We start from the raw sequence: 16,119 nt of genomic DNA, 5'->3' as shown, positions 1-16,119 counted from the left end.
ACCTAGGAGGTCACTGCTCTAGGGCACCTTCTCTGTAGGCAGACCATGAATGCCAACTCGGAGGTCACTGTTCTAGGGCACCTTCTCTGTAGGCAGGCACTGAATGCCACCTAGGAGGTCACTGCACTGAATGCCACCTAGGAGGTCACTGCTCTAGGGCACCTTCTCTGTAGGCAGACATTGAATGCCACCAAGGAGGTCACTGCTCTAGGGCACCTTCTCTGTAGGCAGACACTGAATGCCACCTAGGAGGTCACTGCTCTAGGGCACCTTCTCTGTAGGCAGACACTGAATGCCACCAAGGAGGTCACTGCTCAAGGGCACCTTCTATGTAGGCAGACACTGAATGCCACCTAGGAGGTCACTGCTCTAGGGCACCTTCTCTGTAGGCAGACACTGAATGCCACCTAGGAGGTCACTATTCTAGGGCACCTTCTCTGTAGGCAGACACTGAATGCCACCTATGAGGTCACTGCTCTAGGGCACCTTCTCTGTAGGCAGACACTGAATGCCACCTAGGAGGTCACTATTCTAGGGCACCTTCTCTGTAGGCAGACACTGAATGCCACCTAGGAGGTCACTGCTCTAGGGCACCTTCTCTGTAGGCAGACACTGAATGCCACCTAGGAGGTGACTGCTCTAGGACTCCTTCTCTGTAGGCAGACACTGAATGCCACCTAGGTCACTGCTCTAAGGCACCTTCTATGTAGGCAGACACTGAATGCCACCAAGGAGGTCACTGCTCTAGGGCACCTTCTCTGTAGGCAGACATTGAATGCCAACAAGGAGGTCACTGCTCTAGGGCACCTTCTCTGTAGGCAGACAATGAATGCCACCTAGGAGGTCACTGCTCTAGGGCACCTTCTCTGTAGGCAGACACTGAATGCCACCTAGGAGGTCACTGCTCTAGGGCACCTTCTCTGTAGGCAGACACTGAATGCCACCTAGGAGGTGACAGCTCTAGGACTCCTTCTCTGTAGGCAGACACTGAATTCCACCTAGGAGGTCACTGCTCTAGGGCACCTTCTCTGTAGGCAGACAATGAATGCCAACTAGGAGGTCACTGTTCTAGGGCACCTTCTCTGTAGGCAGACACTGAATGCCACCTAGGAGGTCACTGCACTCAATGCCACCTAGGAGGTCACTGCTCTAGGGCACCTTCTCTGTAGGCAGACAATGAATGCCAACTAGGAGGTCACTGTTCTAGGGCACCTTCTCTGTAGGCAGGCACTGAATGCCAACTAGGAGGTCACTGCTCTAGGGCACCTTCTCTGTAGGCAGACACTGAATGCCACCTAGGAGGTGACTGCTCTAGGACTCCTTCTCTGTAGGCAGACAATGAATGCCACCTAGGAGGTCACTGCTCTAGGGCACCTTCTATGTAGGCAGACATTGAATGCCACCAAGGAGGTCACTGCTCTAGGGCACCTTCTCTGTAGGCAGACACTGAATGCCACCAAGGAGGTCACTGCTCAAGGGCACCTTCTATGTAGGCAGACACTGAATGCCACCTAGGAGGTCACTGCTCTAGGGCACCTTCTCTGTAGGCAGACAATGAATGCCAACTCGGAGGTCACTGTTCTAGGGCACCTTCTCTGTAGGCAGGCACTGAATGCCACCTAGGAGGTCACTGCACTGAATGCCACCTAGGAGGTCACTGCTCTAGGGCACCTTCTCTGTAGGCAGACATTGAATGCCACCAAGGAGGTCACTGCTCTAGGGCACCTTCTCTGTAGGCAGACACTGAATGCCACCAAGGAGGTCACTGCTCTAGGGCACCTTCTCTGTAGGCAGACATTGAATGCCACCAAGGAGGTCACTGCTCTAGGGCACCTTCTCTGTAGGCAGACAATGAATGCCACCTAGGAGGTCACTGCTCTAGGGCACCTTCTCTGTAGGCAGACACTGAATGCCACCTAGGAGGTCACTGCTCTAGGGCACCTTCTCTGTAGGCAGACACTGAATGCCACCTAGGAGGTGACAGCTCTAGGACTCCTTCTCTGTAGGCAGACACTGAATTCCACCTAGGAGGTCACTGCTCTAGGGCACCTTCTCTGTAGGCAGACAATGAATGCCAACTCGGAGGTCACTGTTCTAGGGCACCTTCTCTGTAGGCAGGCACTGAATGCCACCTAGGAGGTCACTGCACTGAATGCCACCTAGGAGGTCACTGCTCTAGGGCACCTTCTCTGTAGGCAGACAATGAATGCCAACTAGGAGGTCACTGTTCTAGGGCACCTTCTCTGTAGGCAGACACTGAATGCCACCTAGGAGGTCACTGCACTCAATGCCACCTAGGAGGTCACTGCTCTAGGGCACCTTCTCTGTAGGCAGACAATGAATGCCAACTAGGAGGTCACTGTTCTAGGGCACCTTCTCTGTAGGCAGGCACTGAATGCCAACTAGGAGGTCACTGCTCTAGGGCACCTTCTCTGTAGGCAGACACTGAATGCCACCTAGGAGGTGACTGCTCTAGGACTCCTTCTCTGTAGGCAGACACTGAATGCCACCTAGGAGGTGACTGCTCTAGGACTCCTTCTCTGTAGGCAGACACTGAATGCCACCTAGGAGGTCACTGCTCTAGGGCACCTTCTCTGTAGGCAGACAATGAATGCCAACTAGGAGGTCACTGTTCTAGGGCACCTTCTCTGTAGGCAGACAATGAATGCCAACTAGGAGGTCACTGCTCTAGGGCACCTTCTCTGTAGGCAGACACTGAATGCCACCTAGGAGGTGACTGCTCTAGGACTCCTTCTCTGTAGGCAGACACTGAATGCCACCTAGGAGGTCACTGCTCTAGGGCACCTTCTCTGTAGGCAGACAATGAATGCCAACTAGGAGGTCACTGTTCTAGGGCACCTTCTCTGTAGGCAGACAATGAATGCCAACGAGGAAGTCACTGCTCTAGGGCACCTTCTCTGTAGGCAGACACTGAATGCCACCTAGGAGGTGACTGCTCTAGGACTCCTTCTCTGTAGGCAGACACTGAATGCCACCTAGGAGGTCACTGCTCTAGGGCACCTTCTCTGTAGGCAGACAATGAATGCCAACTAGGAGGTCACTGTTCTAGGGCACCTTCTCTGTAGGCAGGCACTGAATGCTACCTAGGAGGTCACTGCACTGAATGCCACCTAGGAGGTCACTGCACTGAATGCCACCTAGGAGGTCACTGCTCTAGGTAAACAGCAAGCCCCGCAATGACAGGACACCCAGCCCAAAACTCGTCCTTTACCGATTCATCACTGAGAAGTTCCAGAATCTGTTTCACTGTCCTGGCAGAGAATGGTGGAGAAGGCTCGGCCTGGCTGCCTCCATCACTAATATTCTGCCCATCCCCAAGTGGCGGCATGGAACCATCTGCTGCAAGCAAGAGAAATAAAGTCACATATAAAATAATTACAGCAAAACTCAACCAGCATCCTGCACACAAACATACAACACACAGTATATGGTCAATGATGCTCCATAGCAAACAATGTATCAGATTCTATTGCTACGATGCCTCACTGCCTGTGGATGTTGTAAATGAGGTGGTGAAAAAGGAAAACAATTAAATAGTATAGGTAATTTCTAACAGGTTTTAATTTGCTACATTTTGTATTTTTTTACAGATTTTTCTTGAAAGATTTTGTAATGTGATAACATCTACTTATCCATGTATTTATTACCGGTATGCTAGCAAATATATTTCTTAAATAAACAAGAAAGTTAAAATGATATTCAAATTATTTAGATAACTGAGCCACCATTTTAAATAAACAAACTAGAAAATAAACTTGTAATCAGCTAAGATTAATCTATTTATAAATGCTGCGTTTTCTCAGAACAATCTCGAGATTAAATCTTTATTCGGATCAGAGAGGTTTCTCATATTTTTTGTGGACGTCAGACAAATATGTGGGGTCTCCAAACAAGAACACTTAGTATTGCAACACATTTAAAATGTAAGTTTTGGATTAATTAGTAGCTGTCAATTAAGCAGCAGGAAATGGTATTTGTAACGCATTATATAGATGATTCGATGTATGATTTTTTTAGATCATGTTTATTTGCTCTCTAAGAGAAGCCAAAATTCAATCTGCTTCATTATTTAAATGAACCTCTTCATAGGACATCACAGAAAGAAATAACACATGTCCTTCCTACCTGACGATGCCATCACTTCCTGCGCCAGCATGCTGGCTGTCTTCTTCACCTTCTCCTGACGCACCAGAGGTCCAACATTGTCCATGAATGAAAGGTCAGGGGCTTTCCAGGGCAGACCCAGCTGCTGCTCATGGATGATACGGTCAGAATCCAGAGCTCGAATCACCAGCTCCTTCATCTCCTCTTCATTCATCAGCCAGATATCAGTGAATTTCTTTTCATCCACTATGGCGAAATGCCTGTCAAACAAATCAAGATCAGGGCTCTCACTGAACACAACAATAAGTACATACAATGTCTAGCAATATAAGGCATTACAGAACGGTATGAGACAAGGCCTGAGAGAGTCCTCCTTAAACAGGCAGTCAGAAGATCCCTTAAACATAATATACAGACATGATGAATTGGCTCCACTGACATTTACAGTCCCTTAATAAACTTCATTGGTGGTGTGCTCCGGTGGTTCTGTTGTCATGGTAGCGAGTTGTTAATAAAACTGCAATATGATGCTTTGTAAGCATTGAGCAGGGGTCTCAAAGTACCGGCCTGAAAACCATTTCATGCCAACCAAACACTGTCATGAGGCCTGAGGCTAACATTTCATGCCAACCAAACACTGTCATGAGGCCTGAGGCTAACATTTCATGCCAACCAAACACTGTCATGAGGCCTAGCTACCCTCCATCAGGGTTGTAGTTGTCTAAGATGGATGACCAGCTGGGGGACAGTGTTTGCCTGTGCTGTGAGCTCCAGCTAGCCTCATTACGAAAGTTACAGCATTCTGCAGTCATTGGCGAGATCTTCAATGATGTCAATTGCCAAATCCTGCCGCTCTCATCTGAAAAATATGGTGCTGGTCTATGCCACTATCTTCTCTCATCTTAACTACTGCAATCTACTTCTAAATGGTCTCACACACTCGTAGTTGGCCCCGTTACAGTCTATAATGAATGTGGCGGTAAGGCTCATCTCTCTGTACGCCCACACCTCCAACAGCTCCACCCTTAGACAGTTCTTACATTGGCTTCCCGTAAAATACAGGCCTTCATTTACAATTCTGGTGCTTAGTTACAAATCTCTACATAACACTGCTCCTACCTACCTATTCTCACATCCTGCACCTTTCAAATATGTCCTAAATAAAGGGCCCTTTTCACAGTCATTACTGATTTATAGAGACAAGACCCCTTGTTTCACAGGCTGGTAAAGACATTTATTTAGTGTCAGGCAGGACATGAGAGTCAGAGTGTCAGCCAGGACATGAGATCATGCATCAAATTAATGGGACACTATAATCACCAAAACAGTGTTAGTTATTGAAGCATATATAACTCGTCCGTGCAATCTCACTGCTCAATTCTCTGCCATTTAGGAGTTAAATCATATGGTTTATGCAGCCCTAGTCACACCTCCCTGCATGTGACTTCCTAACCACTTCCTGTAAAGAGAGATCTACTTTCATTCTTGCACATTCTGTTTAATTTCGAATTTCTTATCTCCTGCTCTGTTAATAGTTCGTTAGACCTTGCAGAAGCCAAGTTCAATTTACAGAGCAGGAAATAAAAACTTTGAAAGTAAGTTAACATCTAATTGAAAATGAAACCTTAAAAGCTTTTCTAATTAAACATTTTTTTCATGCAGGCTGTGTCAGTGACAGCCAGGGGAGGTGTGGCTTGGGCTCCATGGGCATAAACAAAAGTGATTTAACTCCTAAATGACAGTGAATTGAGAAATGAGACAGCAGGAACATGATCTATACACAAAAACTGCTTTATTAAGCAAAATTTATTTTGGCCACTATAGTATCCCTTTAAGACAATGACGTTCTGAATTACCTTTAAAAATGAGATAGAAACGCTTGTTGTGTTCACTTTTTGCCTCATTTTGAAAAAGCAGAAACAAGTCAGTTAAGCAATGGACGCATATGTTTTCAATTGGCCCATCTAGTTTCTCCCTGGAAAGGGAACTCAAACCATCATACAATATGGCAGGGGATCCGCTGTGACCCACCAACACTTCTGCCTTGTTCATGTGAAACGTTCCCTATTTGAAGGATGTACTAGTTGGAAGTTTCACTCCCAAGCAAAAGAAAACGAAGGAGCCATATTCCTTTCCAAATACCCTCAGTACTCCACCTATTCCTCACCAGAGACAGAACATCTTCCTGCATTGCTAGAATACGTTTTCTTGGAGGGTATGGTTTGTGATTGAGAGGGTGAGGATTAAAATATTTCTCTTGCAGTCTATACCTTTCTTTATGTTATCACGTGACCTCAAGTGTCTCAGGGATGACATTATTACTAATTCTTGTCTAGAACTATATATTAAAAAAAAGCAAAAATCTATAAAAACTCAACCTTTATGGGCTCTTTAATATCCCTTTCCTGTGACATCAGACACCAGAGTTAAATACAGTAACTCCACACTGCAAGTAGGTGACAACATAGGTGCTTGCTGAACACATGTCCCACTTGGTCACATAGCATTAGCAGAAAAGGAGGAGAACCTCGTCTGCTGTACATTACTGGTTGCTGCTCGTTTGGCTGACACAAGGACTTTGCATTGTTTCTCGTCATACGACATTTACTGCAGTAAGACCCTTTGCTTTGTGATTGAATGGGCATGCGAAGCCCACTTCTATTTTTGTGGGGTTTTTGAGTGTCTGCCTTTTGGGACACCATAGTATGATGAATAACCTCTATTTTGGCTAAACAAACCTTTTCTAAGAGTTACATGGATTATAGTCTAATATAAGCATATACCTGGTCTAAGAAGCTACCTTACTCAGTGATACACCATGCCTAAAAGGAACCTTTATTCAGCAATGTGGCGAAACCAGCTTCGCCACTGTGAACTGGAGAGGCCTGGCTGCTGGCCTCCTGCCCGCTGACTATGGCCCCTGGACGTGTTGCACTTTAGAAACTATATTTGGGCAGGTAATAATTTGTATTGCTGCTGCTGGCCCTTTAAAATCAGCGATGGACATATTGGGACTTTTGGAACTAATGTCCCTTTAAGACTTTGTAACATATCACAGTAATACTGTCTTAAATATTATGTAGGTATTTATGTGTTCAGTTAAACTGGGGATATGTAGAAATGTGTGTTTTATGTGTTAAATGTATCAGTATGTAATTTTATGTCTTTTACTGTCTTTTTGCAACCATGTGGTTAATGGAGTCTGACTCTAGTCCTAGATAATTGGATTACTTCTCCAATTATCTCCAGGGCAGAAGGGAGGAAGCCGGGATGCATTGTGGGGGATGTTTTACTTCTGTTTGAGCCAGATTGTGCCATGCTGCAAGCCCAGGCCCAAAAGATACTTTTAGTAACTTTTAAACCCCTGGTCGGATTCATGCCATTTTTTAATATGTTGTTCCCCTGAATGGATTGATTGTGGATATGTATTTTTATGTGAATGTGATGTATGGTTTTAAAGTTATGAAAGTTGTGTAAAAGTATATTTTACTCTGTATGCATAATGGGATTATGTGTCACACTAAGGGGAGGGGCTGTGTGGGAGGTAACATCTATGTCATTGGTTCTTTTATGCCTCCCCCTGGGTGTGGCCTGTATGTGTGAGTTGGAAATAAAAGCCAGACTGGGTGTCCCAGTCTAGAGTTCTTGCTTAACCCTCAAAGCGATGTGTCGTCTCGGTCTTTGGGGGAATGGGATTGTATGCTGACTGCCAAGAGTGTAAGCCGAGGTCTGCTTTTCTTGTTCAGCTGTTCCAGTGTTCTTGTGGTTCCAGTCGGGAGAATGGTGTTTGCAGTAGCTGCCTGTGCATCTGGAAAGGGGATTATCGCCTAACTGGGTTTTATCCTCTTGTGTGTGAAACGGTCCGTTACAATTGGTGGCAAGCGGCGGGATCATTCCTACAACCAGAGGGACAGCTACAGACAACACCATTTCTGGATTACAAATTGAGGGCAACGCTAGTATCCGTACAGCGACCCTATCTACAAAGGAAATCAGGAAAATGGAAGGAGACAGAGTCGCAGCTGCTGCAGCACCTCCGAGGGAGGAGGAGGAATCCGAGTTTGCCAGGGAATATAGGAGCAGGATGGCTCTATTCTCACCAGCCCGAGCGGAGCAGATGGCAGACCGGGTCTACAACGATGTACAGGCGTACCTCATGCTGCGAACGACGCAGAGGAACCAACAAGCTGCGGGATTGTTCCCACAGCCAGAAGGACAGCTACAGAACAGCAATTCCTTGGAGTTACAAATTGAGGGCAACGTTAGCACTCGTGCAGCGCCCCTGGCAGCAGAGGTATCCAGCGACTTGGAGCAGACAAGTATGGAAGGCTCTGACGCTGAAGATGATTTTATGGCCAAGGTGAGGCAGCAAGTGGCCCAGTATGGGGGTTATATATCCATGGACATATTCCAGGGGATCTGGAACCAGGTCATGGCTGAGCAAAACTCAAAGATGGACGGAGAGTATGATGAGCAGGAAGAGTGGTACAGTAGCAGAGTAGAGGCTGCATCCGAGGAGGTTAGCCGCCCCCGCCTGAGGCGGCAGGAAGAACCCGAAGTAGGGGTCCTCATAGATTGGTCCTGTGAGGAACCACAACAGGCAGGTGGAGATGGGACCGAGGTCTCTCCACCGGGCCCAACGGGATGGTGGGCAGCAGGCCCAGGTCCCCAGCGGCAGAGTAAGTCCCAGGGAGATGAAGGTGCCGTCCTTCCTCCCCAGCGGCAGTGTGTATCCCAGGGAGCTGATGGTGTCGTCCATCCTCCCCGGCAGCCGTGTGTGTCCAAAGGAGCCGAAGGTGCAGTCCTTCCTCCCCAGCGGCAGGCTGAGTTACAGGGGGCAGAGGTTGTTGTTCCTGCCCCCCAGCAGCAAAGTGATATGCCAAGAAGGCAGTGTGAAGTGAAGGGAGAGGAGAGCAGCGTCCTCCCTCCCCAGCGGCAATGTGTGCCCCAGGGAGCTGATGGTGTCGTCCATCCTCCCCGGCAGCCGTGTGTGTCCAAAGGAGCCGAAGGTGCAGTCCTTCCTCCCCAGCGGCAGGCTGAGTTACAGGGGGCAGAGGTTGTTGTTCCTGCCCCCCAGCAGCAAAGTGAGATGCCAAGACGGCAGTGTGAAGCGAAGGGAGAGGAGAGCAGCGTCCTCCCTCCCCAGCGGCAGTGTGTGCCCCAGGGAGCTGATGGTGTCGTCCATCCTCCCCAGCGGCAGTGTGTCCTGCAGGGAGCAGAGACAATCCGTCTCGCACCCCAGCAGCCGGACAAGAGAATGAAAGGGGAGACAGCTGGTCCCCCTTTCCACCAGCAGAGAGAGTGGCAGGGAGAGGAGCCTGCTAACCCCCCTCCCCAGCGGCAGTTTACCGTCCAGAGAGAGGAGCTTGTTACACCCTCTCTCCAGCGGCAGCCTAACTCACCAAGGGGAGATGTTAAGCCCCACAACTGTGCAGATGGGACCGTAGTCTCTGCACTTACAGCACAAGGGATAGGGACGGTCGGTCCTGTTCCCCAGCCTCAGTGTGATGGATCCAAAGGGGAGACAGTCGGTCTCCCCCTCCGGCAGTCGAGCTGCGCACCTAAAGGGGAGACAGCCAGTCTCCAGCAACCAGACGCCCACCAGACTACTCCCGTGGTAGTGCTGGCAACAGGACAGAGTACCGCTGGTCTCTGCCCCCTCAGCAACCCACCAAGGCAGCCTACCCGTCTCCCACCCAGCAGGGGTGAAACACCAGAACTTGGACAAAAGCCTTCCTCACCCAGATGTAGTAACCGGTTAGTGTGGGTGGGCTGCTCTGTTATTTCTGTTTTGTGGGTGGGTTGCTGGACTAACCAGGGCACTGACCGGCAGAGAGTCAGGTACCCTGTTAGTCTAATTGGCAAAGGGGAGAAATGTGGCGAAACCAGCTTCGCCACTGTGAACTGGAGAGGCCTGGCTGCTGGCCTCCTGCCCGCTGACTATGGCCCCTGGACGTGTTGCACTTTAGAAACTATATTTGGGCAGGTAATAATTTGTATTGCTGCTGCTGGCCCTTTAAAATCAGCGATGGACATATTGGGACTTTTGGAACTAATGTCCCTTTAAGACTTTGTAACATATCACAGTAATACTGTCTTAAATATTATGTAGGTATTTATGTGTTCAGTTAAACTGGGGATATGTAGAAATGTGTGTTTTATGTGTTAAATGTATCAGTATGTAATTTTATGTCTTTTACTGTCTTTTTGCAACCATGTGGTTAATGGAGTCTGACTCTAGTCCTAGATAATTGAATTACTTCTCCAATTATCTCCAGGGCAGAAGGGAGGAAGCCGGGATGCATTGTGGGGGATGTTTTACTTCTGTTTGAGCCAGATTGTGCCATGCTGCAAGCCCAGGCCCAAAAGATACTTTTAGTAACTTTTAAACCCCTGGTCGGATTCATGCCATTTTTTAATATGTTGTTCCCCTGAATGGATTGATTGTGGATATGTATTTTTATGTGAATGTGATGTATGGTTTTAAAGTTATGAAAGTTGTGTAAAAGTATATTTTACTCTGTATGCATAATGGGATTATGTGTCACACTAAGGGGAGGGGATGTGTGGGAGGTAACATCTATGTCATTGGTTCTTTTATGCCTCCCCCTGGGTGTGGCCTGTATGTGTGAGTTGGAAATAAAAGCCAGACTGGGTGTCCCAGTCTAGAGTTCTTGCTTAACCCTCAAAGCGATGTGTCGTCTCGGTCTTTGGGGGAATGGGATTGTATGCTGACTGCCAAGAGTGTAAGCCGAGGTCTGCTTTTCTTGTTCAGCTGTTCCAGTGTTCTTGTGGTTCCAGTCGGGAGAATGGTGTTTGCAGTAGCTGCCTGTGCATCTGGAAAGGGGATTATCGCCTAAACTGGGTTTTATCCTCGTGTGTGTGAAACGGTCCGTTACAAGCAAGTACCGTGGTTGTCACCTACCTGCCATGTGAACTTATTACTGTCGGACCGTCCCACTAAAGGGATATCAGAGCGCCCACTATGAGGAGTATTTATTTTTGCTTTTATTTATTATTTTGGTTTATTTTTCTGTCACTTTCAGTGATTGCATTTTCATGGATTCTGATAACAGTGCAGATCAGGACACCCACAAACATTTGCTTTGTTTAAATAAAAATTATTTTTGTGATTGTACTTTCGAGTGTGCATAGTTCCAATAGTGCATCTGTAGTTCTAACTTGACTTTGGGAGCCAGAGACCCTCCGTGAACTTGATACACCTCCTCGTCTGATTGTTATTATTACTGGTATTTATATAGCACCAGCATATTCAGTAGCGCTTTACAATATTATCAGAGGGGGAGATTTAATAATTACAAATACTTACCGGAACAATAGGTGGGAGAGGGCCCTGCTCAAACGAGCTCACAGTCTATAGGACGAGCTTACAGTCTATAGGACGAGCTTACAGGCTATAGGACGGGCTCACAGTCTATAGGACGAGCTTACAGTCTATAGGACGAGCTTACAGTCTATAGGATTGTTGTTTTGGTATTGTCCAAGTCTGATCTATATTTACCTCTACTATTACATTTGATGTTTCAAAAAAATGTGTTAAAAATATATAAAGGGTTCAGACTTTTGTCCATATTTACCAACTATTTTGGAGAGATGGTGCGGCCAGAGGACAAGATCTCTGTTCTCTCACTCTAAGCACAGAAAGTACCTTGGAGGGGGCGGGGCCTGGCAGCCAAGATGGTCGGTCGCACACTCTAAGAGCTCGTGCACTACAGAGTACAAACACGCCACCACTGATCGACCCAGTAACGCAATCGACTCACGGTGACCAGGGATCCACTCGCGAAATTGTGAGAAACAGAATGGTACCGGTCCGGCACCGATGTGGGGCAGAACGACACAAAACAACCATGCGGCCTGCAACAGAGCGGAGCCTAAGGCCTGGGGGTGATGGCCGAACTCCCGGCACGGGACCTGCTCACAGGCATGAACCCAGCACAACCCTACTAACCCCCCTCTGGACCGGCGGGGGATATCCCAGTCCTCGCTGGGGACGATTACCCCCACACCAGCACCTGACCAAGCGACAAAGTCCAAAGCAATGTGGGTCTGTCCCGGCCCACACAAGATGTTGGCACTGCTACAGCCTACTAAAAAACAGCCTACTAAAAAACGCACACTACTTAAGCCTCCCAGGAACTTACAGGAGTTCTTCAACCAGATCTGCGCCAGCCTGTGGATTAGGCTCCGGGCCCAGAGACAGCCCTACAAGATGGCGATCAGAGAGGTGGCGGCGTGGTTCCGCCCGGCAATCCGGCGCCACATGGGCAGGAATCCTCCTTGTACACCCAGAGTGGCCCCCCGACGGGACAGGAGACCAGCATAGAGAGAAGCAACGCCAGGGGACTGGGGCACCAGCACTTGCGCACCCAAGCCCCGGAGGGGGTCCCACCAGCACCAACCGACACCACCAGGCAAGGTGGTGCCCCACGTTTGAATACTCACAGCACCGGCCGCGCCGCTAATCAGGGGGCAGTGAGGCTGGATACCAGCGAGAGACACAGGCAGGGGACAGAACCTCGATCCAAGGGGCCCACGTGCAACGCCAACGGCCCAGCAGAACAGGCGTCGGCTGACAGGGAATAACTATGGGCAGAGGCCTAACCACCTCTATTAAGCACCGGGGGAAGTACCAGCACCACCTCACAGACTCTCGGTGCACCACAATACGTTGCCCAGCTGTCTCCTGGACACTTGTATGTACATTTGGCTAGCGAAGGGCTAGGAGCAATGTCTTCGCCATCATTTCTTTGTTTATTTAGTATGCAACATAGACATGCACCTTACACACTAGTTTGCAGACCACCACATAATGTTATCTCTGCTAGTTTAGCAACTGGACCGCCCCAACACTATGCCTTAGCAGCAAATATGTCGCATTACAAACAAGCTGCACATTCACTGCCATAAGCGTAACCAGTACAACTATCAGTGTCCCTACCCTAACAGGTTATCCCGCACAAGCTAACTGTTAAACAATTACCAGAAACAAAAGCATTAGTCAAGTGACGTTACTAGCGAGTAAAAACTGCATTATCTGTACTGTTAATGCAATGCGGCTTATATTGCATACTGCTTAAAAATGTTTACAAAAAGCATTGTTAAATCTTTCTACTTAGTCTTGTGCACATAACCTCTCTATACCCAATACCCTTCATGTCAGCACGTAGAAGCACACACAGTATATCGTTGAACCAAACTTGTTATAAATATAAAAATGTGCAAACTCTCATGCCACTACCTAACTCTTGTGAACCTTTGAAACACGCTGCTGTGGCGTATGTGATAGCCTGTAACCACCTGCACAATAAAAATAAAGAATTTCAAAAAAAGAAAGTACCTTGGAAAGCAGACAACTTACCTCATTTTCTTCTGAAGCTCCTTGTACTGATCTACAATCCGCTTCAAGTCGTCTGTCAGCGCCTGGTTATCAGCCTTGCACTGTTTTATTTGCTTGTCTAACTTTATTCTCAGGTTATTAAGGGCGTCCTGTAAGCTAAAGAAAAGAAAGTGTCAGCAGGATTAGAGATCAGATAATGTCTGAAATGAGAAATCTACAGCCGGATATAAACCTATTTACAGTAACTATAGCTCCCGATGGACAGGCACAGGGAATTTACATGGAATGAGAAATCTACAGACGGATATAAACCTATTTACAGTAACTATAGCTCCGGATGGACAGGCACAGGGAATTTACATGGAATGTGAAATCTACAGCCAGATATAAACCTATTTACAGTAACTATAGCTCCCGATGGACAGGCACAGGGAATTTACATGGAATGAGAAATCTACAGCCGGATATAAACCTATTTACAGTAACTATAGCTCCCGATGGACAGGCACAGGGAATTTACATGGAATGAGAAATCTACAGCCGGATATAAACCTATTTACAGTAACTATAGCTCCCGATGGACAATCACAGGGAATTTACATGGAATGAGAAATCTACAGCCGGATATAAACCTATTTACAGTAACTATAGCTCCCGATGGACAATCACAGGGAATTTACATGGAATGAGAAATCTACAGCCGGATATAAACCTATTTACAGTAACTATAGCTCCCGATGGACAATCACAGGGAATTTACAGGGAATGAGAAATCTACAGCCTAATATAAACCTATTTACAGTAACTATAGCTCCTGATGGACAGGCACAGGGAATTTACATGGAATGAGAAATCTACAGCCGGATATAAACCTATTTACAGTAACTATAGCTCCTGATGGACAGGCACAGGGAATTTACATGGAATGAGAAATCTACAGCCGGATATAAACCTATTTACAGTAACTATAGCTCCTGATGGACAGGCACAGGGAATTTACATGGAATGAGAAATCTACAGCCGGCTATAAACCTATTTACAGTAACTATAGCTCCCGATGGACAGGCACAGGGAATTTACAGGGAATGAGAAATCTACAGCCAGATATAAACCTATTTACAGTAACTATAGCTCCCGATGGACAGGCACAGGGAATTTACAGGGAATGAGAACTCTACAGCCGGATATAAACCTATTTACAGTAACTATAGCTCCTGATGGATAGGCACAGGGAATTTACATGGAATGAGAAATCTACAGCCGGATATAAACCTATTTACAGTAACTATACCTCCTGATGGACAGGCACAGGGAATTTACATGGAAGGAGAAATCTACAGCCGGATATAAACCTATTTACAGTAACTATAGCTCCCGATGGACAGGCACAGGGAATTTACATGGAATGAGAAATCTACAGCCAGATATAAACCTATTTACAGTAACTATAGCTCCCGATGGACAGGCACAGGGAATTTACATGGAATGAGAAATCTACAGCCGGATATAAACCTATTTACAGTAACTATAGCTCCTGATGGACAGGCACAGGGAATTTACATGGAATGAGAAATCTACAGCCGGATATAAACCTATTTACAGTCACTATAACTCCTGATGGACAGGCACAGGGAATTTACATGGAATGAGAAATCTACAGCCGGATATAAACCTATTTACAGTAACTATAGCTCCTGATTGACAGGCACAGGGAATTTACATGGAAGGAGAAATCTACAGCCGGATATAAACCTATTTACAGTAACTATAGCTCCCGATGGACAGGCACAGGGAATTTACATGGAATGAGAAATCTACAGCCAGATATAAACCTATTTACAGTAACTATAGCTCCCGATGGACAGGCACAGGGAATTTACATGGAATGAGAAATCTACAGCCGGATATAAACCTATTTACAGTAACTATAGCTCCTGATGGACAGGCACAGGGAATTTACATGGAATGAGAAATCTACAGCCGGATATAAACCTATTTACAGTAACTATAACTCCTGATGGACAGGCACAGGGAATTTACATGGAATGAGAAATCTACAGCCGGATATAAACCTATTTACAGTAACTATAGCTCCTGATTGACAGGCACAGGGAATTTACATGGAATGAGAAATCTACAGCCGGATATAAACCTATTTACAGTAACTATAGCTCCTGATGGACAGGCACAGGGAATTTACATGGAATGAGAAATCTACAGCCGGATATAAACCTATTTACAGTAACTATAGCTCCTGATTGACAGGCACAGGAAATTTACATGGAATGAGAAATCTACAGCCGGATATAAACCTATTTACAGTAACTATAGCTCCTGATGGACAATCACAGGGAATTTACATGGAATGAGAAATCTACAGCCGGATATAAACCTATTTACAGTAACTATAGCTCCTGATGGACAGGCACAGGGAATTTACATGGAATGAGAAATCTACAGCCAGATATAAACCTATTTACAGTAACTATAGCTCCTGATGGACAGGCACAGGGAATTTACATGGAATGAGAAATCTACAGCCGGATATAAACCTATTTACAGTAACTATAGCTCCTGATGGACAATCACAGGGAATTTACATGGAATGAGAAATCTACAGCCGGATATAAACC

The 16,119-nt window shown here is 46.6% G+C and overlaps 1 protein-coding gene across 2 annotated transcripts in view; it reads right to left on the bottom strand.

Moving 5' to 3' along the window:
• Window positions 1-16,119, bottom strand: part of DRC1 (dynein regulatory complex subunit 1) — a 79,401-nt gene that overhangs the window by 9,612 nt on the left and 53,670 nt on the right. The window contains exons 10-12 of one of the 2 annotated variants that reach the window (XM_063440780.1): window positions 13,508-13,642; window positions 4,147-4,385; window positions 3,233-3,360 (exon numbers count right to left, since the gene is read on the bottom strand). In XM_063440780.1, coding sequence (XP_063296850.1) covers window positions 3,233-3,360; window positions 4,147-4,385; window positions 13,508-13,642 — 502 coding nt within the window. The remainder of the gene's footprint in view (window positions 1-3,232; window positions 3,361-4,146; window positions 4,386-13,507; window positions 13,643-16,119) is intronic. The other variant, XM_063440781.1, reaches the window with a different exon arrangement.

The sequence above is a fragment of the Pelobates fuscus genome, chromosome 2, assembly GCF_036172605.1.
Source record: "Pelobates fuscus isolate aPelFus1 chromosome 2, aPelFus1.pri, whole genome shotgun sequence".
NCBI lineage: Eukaryota > Metazoa > Chordata > Amphibia > Anura > Pelobatidae > Pelobates > Pelobates fuscus.
Note: the sequence above shows the minus strand (reverse complement) of the source record. Positions and strands in the feature narration are given on the sequence as shown.